We start from the raw sequence: 15,447 nt of genomic DNA, 5'->3' as shown, positions 1-15,447 counted from the left end.
AATATATCAATAGGTGAATTGGAACAATCTTAGAAGCTTGTTTACGCTTTGAAAGCGGCCAAATTGTAGTTTCGTTGTCTCTTGACTCAAAGATCTCTCCGTAATCAAGCAAATAATTAAACGTTGATTCTGTACACATTTTTTCCAATTTTAACACAGAACGCGTTCGCGGTTATCGCGATTCGCGAATTGCTTACTTTTTAAGTAACCGAAGAAACCACAACCAACTAAAATAATAACAACAACGCCGTGAAACCCATAGATTTTGCCAGTTATTCCCTGAATCATAGTCAATCAATTATTCATATCAATAGTATCCAACACCAATTGAGGACTTAGGCATATGTGCTATTAATTGGATCATTGTGTAAAAAGCAATCCCCAACATTACAAGACAAGTATAATCCATGGGCACCAATTGAAAACCCAAGCAATGGAACCTTCAAAATGGAAGATTGGTAGTACTTTTAGCAGTATCAGCTCATCAAGTAGTCCAAAATCGCCATCAGGCAGTTATTTTCAAAACCAGCAACATCAACAGATCCAATCCCGGCTAATTAACGAGAATGTACATTATAGAAACCAAGGAAAAATAGGAATTGGTGAGATTAACAGGTTTACTGTTCAATATGAGGCTAGCATAGATAATGGTAATGTTTTAGAAGATGATCTAGGTGAATATTTATGGCTCAGAGTAAGAAATATTGAAATGCAGGTTTTCAGACCTATATACTTTACTGGGCCCTTTTCATTCTATATTGATGTTACACCATATAATTTTGATCATAAAAAAGATTTTGATGAACCGATTGAATTTAATAACGATATTAAACCAGGTCAGTCTTTCAAGGCCAAACTTCGGCTAAATAAGAACAGTTTGGTGAGAGATCGTGTCTATTTCTGGACAATAGATGTTGTGGCTCAATTAGCTATGACCACAAAATTCACCATAAACTATGATTTTATGATTGGGTATGATTATAAGCTACTAAGGAAAGTTACCAGCGATACTGTACCAGATGAAGCTAAGCTCAAAATGATTAATGTCGTAAGACAAGACACAAAAGAACTTTGGCAAAAACCTCCAAGGAGACCAGATGACCATGTTCATTTAGTTGTTGTCACACATGGTATTTTTTCAAATGTTGGTGCTGATATGTTATACATCAAGGAGCAAATTGAGAAAATGTGTGATTTGAATGAAGCTTCGAATGTCATTGTTAGGGGTTATGATGGGAATGTTGGAAAATCTGAAAAGGGGATAAGGTATCTTGGTAAACGAGTTGCAAAATTTGTACTTGATTTATGTGATGCTTCAAAATACAAAATTGATAGAATAAGCTTTGTGGGACATTCACTTGGTGGACCAGTTCAAGCATATGCTATTTCACAAATTGTTTCTATGCGTCCTGAGTTTTTCAATGCTATTCAGCCAATCAATTTTATCAGTCTTGCTGTTCCATTCTTGGGTATATTGTCTGATTTCCCAGTTGCGGTTTCGTGGGCTCTTGATGTTGGTGCCTTAGGAAGAACTGGACGAGATTTGACATTAAGCCATAGATTTCCATCTTTTGTTAAAAAATTCAAAAGAGATGCAGACCCTGACGAACCAGATACAAATACTAAAATTACAGCAAAACCAATATTGGAAGTTATTCCACTTGGACCTGCACATTATGTTTTTGAAAGTTTCCAAAATAGAACTGTTTATGCAAATGCTATTAATGATGGTATCGTTCCTTTGAGAACTGCTGCTTTGCTATACCTGGACTGGAGAGGACTTGGTGACTTGCAAAAACTAAAGAAAAAATATGAGGAGCTAACACTGAAAGATGATAATGGACAACACGGGGAAAGAGCCCGGAAAGGTTCTGTTGGTGAAATTCCTGAAGACTCAAAAGAAGATAAAAGACATATAGTTGCAAATGATCAAAAACAAAACAAGGACCAAAGTCATAATGTTAGTGAAACTGAGTTGAAGAGACAAGAAGGTGAAAATAATGGAACTGTTACATTTGCTGAATCAAAAGTTGCCCGTGCAGAAAACCCCGAAAATGTGAGTGATACAAACTTGATTAAATCTTCACGATCTGGAGAGCTTGCTTCCTCTGCAAAGACAACTGTTGATACTGGCTCTTCAGGAGTTAATAATAGCTCTTCTTCAAAGACAAACTCATCATCTATCTTCAAATACCCAACATTGATTTTCAAAGAGCAACCAAAGAAAAGTAAGAGAAAGAAACTTAAAAAATACATTAGAACACAAACAAAAACTTCTACAAAAGATTTTGAAGATCAAGAAGATCAGAATCACAATAGTGATTGGGTCGACGTTAATGATGGCGATGAAGAGACCCAAGATGAAATGTCAGAGTTTAATATACCACCTGCTGCTTCAACGTTTCTATCCGCTGCCAATGTTATGATGTCTCCAATACCAAAAGAGGATTATTTAATGCATCCTGGTCAAAGAATCCCAACTATTTTCCATGATAAAAGATACACATTTGAAGACTTACCACCTCCCCATTTTGCTAAAAAACTAAAGAATGCCAAAGCATTCAAAAGTTTTATCAAAAGGGATAAGAACGTGATTGAAGAGAGGATTGCAAGAGAATGGCATTGGAAAATGGAATGGCGTAAAGTCTTAGTGACTTTAAGACCCGATGCTCATAATAATATTGCAGTGAGAAGAAAGTTTAGTAATGCCTTTGGTTGGGGTGTAATTGATCATTTGGTCGAGAACCATTTTGGTGAAGAAGCAATAGAAAGAGAGATAAAATTTATGGACAATGTGCGTACTAGCGCAAGTCAGAGAGTCAACTCAAAGATAAATGACTTCAACTAATGAATAACCTGTATTATTATAAGTTTTGTACTGTAGCTTATGTTTCGCGAAAACGGTTTGGACACATCACATCCGGACACCTTTCAGATTTGAAAAATTCAACCATAAACTTTGGACAAAATGAGCTCCAATTTAACTGTGAGGAAAAGTGAAATATATCATTAGGTTGATAGACTTTTAGTACATCAGGAATGGCCAGTATGTCTCATTGGATTGAAAAGGTGTGCATATATCCATATATGCTCATCGGAAAACTCAAATGAATCATGAACTAACACAATCGAAATAGAAGCTAAGGTTAAACAAACAGTTGTTAAACTAGTGTCAACTGCTTTCACTGGCTTTTGCAGACAAGTCAGTGTTGCTCGTGGTGCTCCAATAGTTAAGCAGGTCCGTTATGATCCAATAGGTATGTTGTTCTGAGGTTGCGTTGCCAGATTAATAGATTTACTAACTCAATCTATCTAGCGAAAAGACATGTTGTTTTCCAAGAAGCCAAAAAGAGAAAAATCGCTGAAAGAAAACCAATCAGTTTTTCAAAAGCTCCAAAACGTCTTTAATTTACAAAATGAGTATAGTGTTGGGTTAGTTACAAGCTTGTATATATATCAGAAGCATTAAAATGTACATTTATAATATTGGGAAAAGACAAAAATTGTATCAATCTCTGAAAATGAACCATCAATTCCCAAATTTCTCAGCAATAGGATTAGCATGAATGGTGACTTTTTGGATGTGAACGGGGCTCTTAGGTCTCTTTTTTTTATCAACTTCTAAAGTCTCTAACTTTGACAATGTGGAATCTGAACTACTTTCTGCACCGATCAATGTCTTTCCAAACACAGTGTACTTCCCATCTAAGGTGTTATGTTTTCCATAAGTCTGTGGTGATGTTAGAAATCTATTCTGCCCTACTTTTTCAATCAACTTACGATAAAAAATTGTGAACCATTTGTGTTAGGTCCGGTGTTAGCCATTGATAAGACGCCCTTGATTTGTTAGTAACTATCATGGGAAGCTGCTTTTGTCTTTCAACTTACTCGTTGTGAGTGCCTCAAGCTTTCATTGAATTCATCTTCAAAATAACTACCCCATATCGATTCACCACCTTTTCCTGTATTGGTCGGATCTCCAAATTGGACAATAAAGCTTTTGATGCTTCGTAATATCTTCGTACCATCATATGTTCCTTGTGCACAATGAGCTAAGAAGTTCTTTCGATGTGTTAGATCAAATTCTTATAGTAAAAAGTGTTGGACATACCTCAGCAGCCTTAGGGCATTCTTCACAAAATATTTCAAGTTTGATATCACCAACGTCTGTATGGAGCTTAATTATAAGAAGTTAGCATACGACTATAGTTTATGAATATGTTTGAGGATTGAAACTTACCGTCACGGACATCTTTGGTTTGTTCTGTGTTCACCTTATCCAAAGTCAGTTTCCTTTGCAATCTGTCAAATCAAATGTGTTTTTTTTTACTTTTCAGTTCAGCTTGAAAAAACTCGGGTTTAATTTAACTACATGAAGTCATTTCAAAGTAGATTCGTTTTTTACACTTTTTTTTTAATATACAGAAAACCCAATTATTAAACAAACAACAGACCAAGCGAGAGAATTTCCAAATCACTCATCATCAGAGTAGTTTCCTGGCGTTGCAGCTGCATAATTACCAGGAGTTGGGGCACCTTCATAAGGTGTTTCAGCTTGATAATTTCCTGGAGTCTCAGCAGGTGCGTAATTACCTGGAGTCTCTGGAGCTTGATAGCTACCTGGTGTAGCAGCGTTCCAACCAGTTTGAGCTTTAGCTCCCCAAGCACTACCACCACCGTATGCACTAGTAGCACCGTTATTTCTCGCAACATGTGAACTTCCGTTACCACCATATGCTGAGTCACCACCACCCCAACCGTAACCAGTAGTAGGCTTACGAGCACTTTGACCACCACCCCAGGCAGAAGCTCCTCCAGCATTACCACCCCAGGCAGTATTGTTACCACCACCCCAGGCAGAAGCACCACCAGCACCACCCCAGGCAGATGCTCCACCAACAGCACCAGCACCAGCACCTCCCCAAGCAGATGCTCCACCAGCATTACCACCCCAGGCAGTATTGTTACCACCACCCCAGGCTGATGCTCCACCAGCACCATGTGCACCAACAGCAGTTCTTGAACCATTGTTTCCAATTGGTGTCTTCCCACCACCAATACTTGACCAAGCTGGAGTTTTGCTTCCCCATGATGAGCTACCACCACTAGAGTAAGAAGGAGCATGTGAACTTTGAGAGCCAGTAGAAGCAGCTGATGAGAAATCTCTGTATTTTGGATTGATAAATTCTTCATAGGGTATTAATCTACCAGAGTTATCAATGAAGGCAAGTTTGCTTTTAGAAATTGATAAGATTTTATTCTTTGTATGCAATTCCACTCTAGCAATATCACCATTTGTATCCTTAACAATACCACGATAACCTTTGTATTCACCCAATCTAACACTGACGTTTTGGTTAATTGTACGATCACGACCAGTTTGAACTTTAACGGGCAATGGAGGAGGAGCCATAGCACCCCCAGCTCTGAATTTTGGATTCATTCTTGTTAAATCCAATTTATCTTGCTTTTCAGTAAAGTTATTCTTAGAAGCAACACCTGAAACACTTGAAATATCATTAACGAAGACACCTGAATTTTCAGTTGTTTCTTTTGAATACATGAACAACACTGATCTATAAATATGAAGAATAACACCTTGTCTCTTGAAACCAACATTTTCTTTAACAGTGTCACCGATTTTGATTGGCTCACCTGTAGAATCTGTAGCAAATGATTGATCTCTAGTAACTTCAACTTTTGAAATAATAGCAGTTGGAGAAACTGATGAAACCTTACCATCTTGAGTCAATACCGTGAAAGCATCCTTATCAGCTCTTATTATAACTGCAACAGTTGTTGTATTTATTCTAACAAGATCATGTAGCCCATATTTACCATCAATCAAAGTTGATGAGTCAGTGGATTTTGTCAAATGATTTGCAAAGACAGTAACATCTTTATGTGATTGATCTGAAATGAAAGTGACTTGATCTTCGTTAACTGAAACGACGATACCAGTATGGCCGTTATGTTTACCTTTTAGAACACTAATATGATCACCTTCTGTGAAAATTTTTCTCAAATTACTAGTTGGGAATTCCAAATTACCACCACTGAAACTCAAAGGTTTTATTAAAACAACATCATTAGCAGATGAAATAACATCACCTCTTAAACCTTGTTGTTCACCTTGTAAAACTTGGACTCTATCACCAGTTCTGAAAACAACAGAGGAAGAATTTTTCAAAGATTGAGCAATTGAAGATAAATCCAAATCATCAGAATCACCGGTATTGAATTTTGAAACTTCTTCTAAAGAAGGTTGAACATTTTGTGTTTCCAAGAATTGGACCTTGAATAATTTGAATAAATAACCATCGATATATTCTTCACCTTTATAAGTAAATGTATTACTCGACCTTGCTGTTAAATTGGTAGGATCAAATTCTAGTGCTTCTTTTTTACTGAAAAGTCTTTGAGGTGGTCTGAATTTACTTGAAACTCTTTTACGTTTACCAGTTTCTTCATCAATATCAGCACCTTTATAATCTAATCTTGGAACAACTTGTAAAGTGACTTCTAAACCACTCTCTTCAATTGAATCAACAATGGCAAGATCACCTTTATATTTACCTCTCTTGATTCTAACATAGCTTCCTGGTGTAAGTTTTATTTCTGAAGATTTATTAGCTCTCAACAAATCTGGGAATTCTTCAACTGGAACTAAAACTTTTTGACTACCATAGAAATCAGTTATACCTTTAATAGCAACATCAACAGCAGTCAACTTATTGGCTTCAATATAAACATAGCCGGTAAAATTATCTCTTTGGAAAACTGATAAAATCTTTAGAGCATTTGGTTTACCCTCTAAAGTTAACTTTTTTTCAAAAGTTTTCTAACAAGTTCTTTTTCTTTACCTGGTCTACATCTAACAGCCCATATACTTGGATCGTGAATGGATGGCAATAAAAATCTTTGTGACACAGCACCAGAATCTTCAGCACGGTACTTGTTTGCTCTACCATATCTCTCTTTAAATTGAGCAGCTAATCTTTGGGCATCTTCTTCAGTACTCTTTTCATGAGTACGATCAACTTGTCTGTGTAATCTATCATCTCTTGAGATTGGTTCTTCATCACCATGGTCATGTTCTGGTGCAATAAAACCTTCTTTAGCTAATTCTTCATCATCTTCGTCTTCTTCTTCATCATCGTCACTGACTTCAGCTTCAACATCCACGAATTGATTACGGTCACGACGGGCCCTTTTACGACTTCTGACTCTATCTTCTTCATCTTCTTCATCATCATCTTCGTCATCGTCGTCAACATCTTCATCAACTTCGTCCAATGCATTCTCATCATCATTGTCTTCATCATTTCCTTGGTCCTCTAAGCCAGTGATCTTTTCTTCGGAGTGTTCTGCTAGGACCCCTTCATCAGGATTCAACTCTTGTTCTTCTGCAGCATCTTCATCTTCTTCTCTTTTGACATCCTCTAAATCATGAAGTTCTTGATTAGCTTGATCGTGTTCGAACTCTTTTGAATCATCACTCATCTTGAACCAGACTTATCAATAGCTAAAACTGATACAACAAGTAATGATCTTAATGAAATATGATTAAATCAGATGTGATTGATGCTGTTTATCAAATTTCCAGCTCAATGTTGAAGTGCATTTTTTGTTTTGGAAAGCACGATCGATCGAACTCTCGCAGTGTTACCCGAGAGAATGAATTCCGACTACTGTAAACGTCACATGATGGTGGCCGGAACTCGTCATTATAAGGGCAAATTTCACTAAATATGTCACTTTTTAATCAAGTATTTCAATGAATTTGTGCAAAAAAGCTGTGGTAAATGGTGAGTAGTTGGTGTCATTTCTCATTGATCTATTTACTAAGTTCTTGGGTTAGGCAAAGAAAAAAAGTTACGTTAATAAGAGGACAATAAGTCAGTTTGTAAAACCTGAAAAGATACCACCAGATATTGAAGATGAGATACTTGAAGCATTTACAAACTATTCATTAGAAGACGATATGAGAGTAGCGAACTTGAAGAGCTATTATAGTGACTTGAAAATACCCAAACTTTTCATAGTAGGGAACAAGAGAATTGATGCAAGACATATGATAATTGAAGGTACAGATATAATAGATTTTGACAAGCTATTGGTGAAATCATTTCAACTTATAATATTCAGAAACAATAAGCACATTATACAGCAAAACTGGGATTTGCTACAGAATTCGTTGAAAGAGTTTGGTAAAACTGAAAAGTCAAATGGCTTGAATTACAAGAATCTAAAGAATATCAGTGAAGATGTGAAAACTGGTATAAGTGATCCGATCTTACTAGATATGGTGGCAGTAGCAACAGATGGTGAAGGTGTGGATGTGAATTTTATTGATTTTGCCTATATCATGGGGAAGTTAGGGGAATTATCTATTTGAAATGCTTTAATGATCATGATTTATTTTATTTTTTTTAGTTACTATACAGACCTGTAACACGAATCAAATGATATGTTTGGCTTTGAAATAATTACCCAAGTAACGAATTTGCCATCCCCCTAAACTGATTAAAGCAATAATTATGACTATAGAAAAGTTTCTGACTCTTCTGTTTGTGGATTCATTGGTATCTCTTAATCTTTCCTCTCTAGCTTTCAAATATTCTAATTCACCGACGATTTCATCAGTTAATTCTTCAACTTTTCTCAATTCAACTTCAACTGGTTTCAATTTTTCAGCAGCTTGGATAGCATTCCAATCTCTAGCAGCTGAACCAGCTTCTATATCAACTTCAAGTTCTCTTGATAATTTTCTACCTCTTTGTTGTAAAACATTTTGGAAACAGACATCAAAAGCAGCTGAAGAGTGGGCAGTGAAAGCAACTCTAACATTACCAGCAAAATCTTTCTTTTTACGGTATTCATTACCAACACTGTCACGAATGTTGAAATTTAGCACTTGACCATCACCAACTGAACCTGATGAATGAATGTTGACAACAACCAATTGACCTTCGCTCACGAAGTCACGTATACACATTGGAGGTCTTGTCTCTTCAACGGCATCGATCTCAAAATGCAACGCCACGGCTGAAGCAATTATGCTTAGCAGAAACAATAAATAGCCTGTGGATCTCATCTTGTATGTTTTTCGGTTTCCAATTGTGAACCTTTGAATGCTGAACAGCTTCTAACAAAAAAGCGTTGTCTTTGATCTTGTTGTTCTTTTCGTCAAAAACCATAGCGTGGATCGTTGCGCCCACTTTTTTTTTTCAAACACCAAAACGCGAAAAAAAAGTGTGCGAAAATGTCCTGATTAGGAAGTATACCTAGTCTGGAAATTACATAGGAAATTGAAATGTCATAATGAATGAGATTTTATACTTCTATTTACAAGTTATACAATGTGTCTATGCTTGGACTCCAAGATCAACAACATTCCAATCCTTTTGATCCCCTTGAGAGTCACCAACAAGTGCAATGCTTGGTTTACCATTAACCAAGTACTTTTCAGCAACCTCTTTGATATCAGTGATATCAACATCTAGTAATTGTTCTCTTCTGGTTTGTCTCATTTCATCAGTAACACCTTCTTTAAACAAAACTTGACCTTCAGATTTAACACTAATTGGAGCATCAATGCTTTGGAAAATTGTAAGTTTGGCTTCTTCTAAATCACATTCTGACCATTCATTATCAACTGCAAATTGGCCAGCTTTTTGGAAAGTCTCCAAGCTTTGTAAAGATTTAGGATCTCTATAAGAGTAATAACTGAATAAACCATCTAGACCACTATAAGCTGCACCACCACCGTAAGCACCACCTTTTTCACGGATTTCACGATGCAAATATTTGAAAGTTAACAAGTTTGACAAAACTTGTAATCTTGCACCATCTTCATGAACGTATGGAACACCTTGCAAAACAGATGAAGCGTAGCTGACTTGGAATGGTAATTTAATGAAAGATTTATGACTTGGGTTTAATGGGAAATCTTTAACTGGAGTTTGTGGGATGCTTTCAGATGGTAATTTAGATACAAATGAAGAAATCAATTTCTCATTTTCTAAAACAGAAGCTTCATCAGATATCAAAGAGAATCTCAAATCTTGAGAATTCACCAAATATTGTTTTAATTCATTCAACTTGTCAATAATGTTCTTTTGGAAATGTTCATCATCTTGAATCCAAGTGTTTAATTTATTCAAAAATTGTAATTGTTCAATTCCATTCAAAGATTCAGAAATTGCTTTAGCTCTAGAAACAGAAGAACCAGCATAATTTCTAGCAAAAGAATGACCACTTTCGGCGACACCACTGATATTATTAGATGAAAGTAATCTGATCAAAGTTGCGAGTTTTTCTTTGTTATTGAAGTTGGTGTTTAATAACAAATTTTGCCAAATGTCATAAATATGCGAAGAGTTTTGGTTCAAGGCAACACCGTTGAAATTGAAACTGACTCTTGGGGATAAATCAATTGGTGACGAATGAACACTGACTGATGATGATAAACCACCTGTAAATAGTTTGATTTGATCTTCAATATCAGCCATACTTTGGGATTCTGTACCCAAATTGGTTAAAGCATCTGAAAATAAAGTCAAGTATGGGTATAATTCATATGGGATGTTTACATCACGACTGGCTCTGAAATATGTTAATCCATTAGTGTCTGTTATTCTTCTTTGAACTTTGCTATTCTCCACTTCTGAAAATGAAACTGGCTTCACGGTTGAGGTTCTAGGTATGTCTCTAACTCTTAATGTCGGTAAAGAGCTTAAATCTTCAACTTCACCTTGCTTCTTGGCTAAATGTCGACCACGTTCAAAGATAACATCGCGGTCTTCTTGATCCAGGTCTTGAATCTTGTTTTGTAATCTTTCAACTTCTTCATTTTTGACTGACTCATCAAAAGTTTCAGTAGCTTTCATTTGAAATCTTAAAACTGGTTTGTTCAAGAAATATTTCTTGATCAAATTTTGGAACAAGTCACCTTTTTTATAATCAATTCTAAATTGACTGATAATATCATCCCATGCTAAAACATCAAATGGATCAACTTTGTTAACCCAGCCTGGTAAAATTGAATACAGTAAACTCATACCAAAATCAGATTTTTGATCTTTTTTACCAAGTTCTAATTGTTGAATGATTGCTTCAATCTTGGAATCCTCAAATCCTTCTTCACTATGTTTTTCTAAAACTTTGATAACTTCATTCTCTAATTCTTCAATTGATTGTAAACCATGTAACCCAATAGTAAAGAAATTTGATGCAGTCATTGATTCCATTCCAGAATTAACAGAAAAATCATCACCAAGCCCAGTCTCAATTAATGCTTTGTATAATGGAGAAGAATGACCATCTGTCAACAAGTTTGATAAGATTTTCAAGCAAAAGGTTTCATAGACATCAGAAGGATTACCACATGGCCATGTTATAGAAGCTTTCAATTGTTTTTCAGGTGGAGCCATTGGATCAACAGGCCCTTCAACAATAACATTTGTGGATTTTTTCAATTCAACAGGAGTTTTCACAATGTTTTTGATATTTCTTTTTCCAAATGCGATGTATTCTTTGTTTAATGCTTCCAATGTTTCCACAATTGGTAATGAACCATAAGTAAAAGTTTTAGCATTTGAAGGATGATAATGTTCAGCATGGAAATCAAGTAAATCTTCATATGTTAAATCTGTGATTTTGGATGGTGCACCACCAGAGTTTTTCAAGCTTGGGTATAGAGCTTCTTGAAATTTAATCCAGAATAAGTAAGAAGAGTTTGATTCTTGTCCTTTCATTTCGTTGTAGACAACACCTTTGAAAGTTAATGGAGAAGATTTATCATCAACAACTTCATTTTCTAACCTCCAACCTTCTTGATAGAAATCCTCTTTCTTCAATAACGGATTAAAAGTAGCATCGAGATAAACTTTTCTCAAGTTTTCAAAATCTTTATCATTTGTAGTGGAAAATGGGAAGAAAGTGTAATCATGACCAGTCATTGCATTCATGAAATTAGCTAATGATCTATTCAGCATCTTGAAGAATGGATCTCTGACTGGATATTTATGGGACCCACAAAGTGTAGTATGCTCAAGAATATGTGGAACCCCTGTTTTGTTAGGAGGATTTGTTTTGAATCCAACTGAAAACACATTATTTGGATCATCTCTATCAATATGTAAATGGTTTGAGCCGGTTCTATTATGAACAAAATCAACAGCAGTCAATGATAATTCTGGAACTGGTAATACTCTTTTAATTTCAAAGCCATGAAGAGTTTGACCAACTGGATAGCGACGCAAGCTCTTTGCTTGGTTATAAGAGGCAAGACCACGAACACCTTTGGCAAAATTGCCCTTTTGCAATGTCCTTAGCATCCTTGTCTATGATCTTTTTAGTTTCAGCTTTGAAGAAATATATCGAGTTCTAGCCATTTTTCGCCTTTAATCATCATCATTAATCCAAAATTCGCGGTGTATGACATAAGCGATTACCAATCACCGCGAATTGTTTTTTTAAAGGGAAGGGTAAAATTTACAAATTTTCAAAGGGTTAAAAAAATAATAAACGTGAATTTTCAATATAATTTGCCACTTTTTAGAAAGAACTTCATCAAAGAAATCAGTCCTTTAGTTGATTTTATATATAAAAAACAAAATGAGTGAACCATTATCAGAAACCAGATTATTTATCAGACCTCTTCCATTTGACGGTAAGTACTTTTTTTGCATTTCAGCCACACAGCGGGATTCTTTCAAAGATTTGAAGTTATTGCTAAATATTTTCACTCTTTTATAATCACTTTATCTATGCTTTTGCCAAATGGATAGTGAATATGAAGAAGCTTTTGTCGGACCCTTGGTGAGATTGTTTTTAATTCAATTGAAAAATATGAATATAAGGAAATGAGGATATTAACTAGTTTTTTTATTACAGTTCGTGAAGAAGAAATTAAAGATTTCTTTGGACCAATTGGTGAAATTAAAGAAGTTTCAATTGCCAATGGTTTTGCATTTGTTGAATATGAAAATGCAGATGATGCTAAAAAAGCTGTTGAAGAATTAAACAACAAACAATTTATTGATGCTCCTTTAGAAATTCAATTTTCAAGAGCTAGAAAAGAAAGATTTAGAGTTTTAGTTTCAAATATCCCAGAAGGTTCAGCATGGCAAGATTTGAAAGACTTTGTTGTCGATCAAGGTTTCGAAGTCACTTATGCTAATGTTCACACCAGAGATAATGATGGTACCGGTGTTTTAGAATTCCCAACTGAAGATCAATTAAATGATGCTTTAGCTAAATTAAACGGTGCTGATTTCAAAGGTGCCGCTTTAGGTTTAGAAAGAGATTTAAACCCACCACCAATCAGATCAAGCCGTGGCCGTGGTGGCTTCGGTTTCAGAGGTGGTTTCAGAGGTGACTTTGGTGGTAGAGGTGGTTTCAGAGGCCGTGGTGGTTTCGGTGATCGTGGTGGATTCAGAGGTCGTGGTGGTTTTGGTGACCGTGGTGGATTTAGAGGTCGTGGTGGTTTTGGTGACCGTGGTGGTTTCAGAGGTCGTGGTGGTTTCAGAGGTGACCGTGGTGGATTCAGATCAAGAGATGAAGGTAGAGACTTTGGTGAAAGAAGTTTCAACAGAGATAGATCACCAGGTAGATACTAATTTTAAACCTAGGGTTTATCATTTCAATTCATTATGAGGAAAAATTTATGATTGTATCGTTATGGGGGAAAAAAACAAAAAGTGTTGTTTTTTAAAACTTTTAAATTGCTTGACTGTATTTTTTTATTACCATTAGTTGTTGTATTTTATTAGTATTGTTTTGTGGACTAAATGTGAAGAGAAAGAAAATCAACACTAGAGTTAAATTATTTTTTGTATCAAAGATCCTTTTTATTTCTATAGTTATTATTGAACGAATGTGTGTGGACAAATTGTAAATGGGAATATGAAATTCAATTATTATTTTTTTATTTTTGGAAAGAACATTCAATGAAACTAAAATTTTGAACTACTGTTGAATCAAAGGAAAACTTGTGGAACTTACATGAGGTTAGACCAAGATCAATCAAACATAAAATCATCCAAGAACTAATAAATGAGGTACTAACAAATTCTAGGAACTAGTCAATTTGAAGGAATCAATTTTCAATTGATATAAAGGTTGATCTCCTCTCGATCATTACATATATGTTGTTTGTCTATTATTAATAGTACACTACAATAAATTTTGATTAATAACACCAGAAAATCATCACGTAGATTATCAAACTATTAATGTGAGTTTATATCAATATTCATCTCGTAGTGGAATTCATCAGAATGAATCAAGACCCCATCTTGATCATATTTTTCAAAAGCTTCCATAGCCAAACCTAACAAACGATTTGCATTAAACATATTATAATCCATTGCACCCATCATGATCATCCATTGATTATAAATTTCAACTTTACCTGTAGCTTCACCGTTAGCTCTGATAGCAGCAGTCTTGGCAACACTTGTAGCAAAGTTCATTGTATTCAAAGGTGCAACAGGATCAATCAAATACAATGGCTCATTTAAAACTTTATTCATAGAGCTAAGAACACTAGTGAATGAAAATCCTTTCAAAGTTCCGGTTTTCTCTCTAACACCAAACAATGGACCAGGTCTAAGAATGATTAATCTATCAAAATCTAAAGCTTCAAGGTTTTTTTCAATTGCATTTCTCATTTTAGTTCTTCTCATCAATAATCTTGGAATAGGATAACTAACACTGAAATGACTAGTAAAGATAAAAGTTGAAACACCAGCTTCTTTAGCAGCAATGGCAATTTGATAATTCATATTATTATGGACAAGGTAAAATTCATCATTAGTTCCTGCAGATTGACTATCGATATACATATTATTTGATCTGAATGAAAGAGCTGAATAAACAGTTGTTAAATTTGGAATCAATGCAATTTCTGCTGGCCAGTTTTCAACTTCGGTAATTTTAACAATAACTCCAGGATGTTCTCTAAATAAGCGACGACGGGTCAAAACATAAATTGTTTGTTCTTCTGTGGCAATTCTTTGGACATATTTAATGAATCTAAGACCAACTAATCCAGTAGCACCAACAATCAAGATACTGCTTGGGGCTCTAATTTGAACATCATCTTGTGCTTGGGCCCTTTCAATCATTGGTTCTTCTGTAACATTCAAATGTTCTTCTGCTTGAGTTGATTTTTCAACAATTGGATTTGGTGATTGTTCTGGGACTTGTTCTGGTTTGACTGATTGGTTTTCGATTTGTTCCATTGTATTTCAAGATAAGTAGCAAGATAGTGTAGAGATTTCAGCAACACTTGGTTGATATATCTTCCAAACAAAAAGAAAGAGGATAAAGATGATTTTTTCTCTTTTATAGAAAATCATCACTAAAACACAAAACAAAAAGGATTCAAACTGTTTTTTTTGCGGATCGCCAATGTCACAAAACCGGTATCACAAAACA

At 35.2% G+C, this 15,447-nt stretch overlaps 8 protein-coding genes across 8 annotated transcripts; 3 read left to right on the top strand and 5 right to left on the bottom strand.

Moving 5' to 3' along the window:
* Positions 1-433: 433 nt before the first annotated feature.
* WICANDRAFT_63294 (putative hydrolase) lies at positions 434-3,408 on the top strand (the record flags this gene model as incomplete). The annotated part of the gene is made up of 3 exons (XM_019183523.1): positions 434-2,810; positions 3,138-3,257; positions 3,317-3,408. The coding sequence occupies 3 exons, from the start codon at positions 434-436 to the stop codon at positions 3,406-3,408; spliced, it is 2,589 nt and encodes an 862-aa protein (XP_019037993.1).
* Positions 3,409-3,529: 121 nt separating this feature from the next.
* Positions 3,530-4,252, bottom strand: WICANDRAFT_84519 (peptidylprolyl isomerase; the record flags this gene model as incomplete). The annotated part of the gene is made up of 5 exons (XM_019185722.1): positions 3,530-3,730; positions 3,781-3,837; positions 3,889-4,062; positions 4,112-4,177; positions 4,241-4,252. The coding sequence occupies 5 exons, from the start codon at positions 4,250-4,252 to the stop codon at positions 3,530-3,532; spliced, it is 510 nt and encodes a 169-aa protein (XP_019037992.1).
* Positions 4,253-4,437: 185 nt separating this feature from the next.
* SPT5 (transcription elongation factor SPT5) lies at positions 4,438-7,503 on the bottom strand (the record flags this gene model as incomplete). The annotated part of the gene is made up of 3 exons (XM_019185721.1): positions 4,438-4,667; positions 4,696-6,823; positions 6,847-7,503. 3 exons carry the CDS (start codon positions 7,501-7,503, stop codon positions 4,438-4,440), a joined length of 3,015 nt encoding a protein of 1,004 aa, XP_019037991.1.
* Positions 7,504-7,867: 364 nt separating this feature from the next.
* RAD33 (Rad33p) lies at positions 7,868-8,398 on the top strand (the record flags this gene model as incomplete). The annotated part of the gene is made up of 1 exon (XM_019181892.1): positions 7,868-8,398. A coding segment is annotated over one exon (531 nt), but the record flags the coding sequence as incomplete, so codon positions are not given.
* Positions 8,399-8,461: 63 nt separating this feature from the next.
* Positions 8,462-9,097, bottom strand: ERV25 (Erv25p; the record flags this gene model as incomplete). The annotated part of the gene is made up of 1 exon (XM_019183522.1): positions 8,462-9,097. One exon carries the CDS (start codon positions 9,095-9,097, stop codon positions 8,462-8,464), a length of 636 nt encoding a protein of 211 aa, XP_019037989.1.
* A 271-nt stretch (positions 9,098-9,368) lies between these two features.
* CYM1 (pitrilysin family metalloprotease) lies at positions 9,369-12,341 on the bottom strand (the record flags this gene model as incomplete). The annotated part of the gene is made up of 1 exon (XM_019181911.1): positions 9,369-12,341. The coding sequence occupies one exon, from the start codon at positions 12,339-12,341 to the stop codon at positions 9,369-9,371; it is 2,973 nt and encodes a 990-aa protein (XP_019037988.1).
* A 280-nt stretch (positions 12,342-12,621) lies between these two features.
* Positions 12,622-13,625, top strand: NPL3 (mRNA-binding protein NPL3; the record flags this gene model as incomplete). The annotated part of the gene is made up of 2 exons (XM_019184872.1): positions 12,622-12,676; positions 12,901-13,625. 2 exons carry the CDS (start codon positions 12,622-12,624, stop codon positions 13,623-13,625), a joined length of 780 nt encoding a protein of 259 aa, XP_019037987.1.
* Positions 13,626-14,237: 612 nt separating this feature from the next.
* Positions 14,238-15,251, bottom strand: WICANDRAFT_79326 (uncharacterized protein; the record flags this gene model as incomplete). The annotated part of the gene is made up of 1 exon (XM_019184871.1): positions 14,238-15,251. The coding sequence occupies one exon, from the start codon at positions 15,249-15,251 to the stop codon at positions 14,238-14,240; it is 1,014 nt and encodes a 337-aa protein (XP_019037986.1).
* Positions 15,252-15,447: the final 196 nt, after the last annotated feature.

This window comes from Wickerhamomyces anomalus (assembly GCF_001661255.1).
Source record: "Wickerhamomyces anomalus NRRL Y-366-8 unplaced genomic scaffold WICANscaffold_4, whole genome shotgun sequence".
Classification (NCBI taxonomy): Eukaryota; Fungi; Ascomycota; class Saccharomycetes; order Phaffomycetales; family Wickerhamomycetaceae; genus Hansenula; species Hansenula anomala.
Note: the sequence above shows the minus strand (reverse complement) of the source record. Positions and strands in the feature narration are given on the sequence as shown.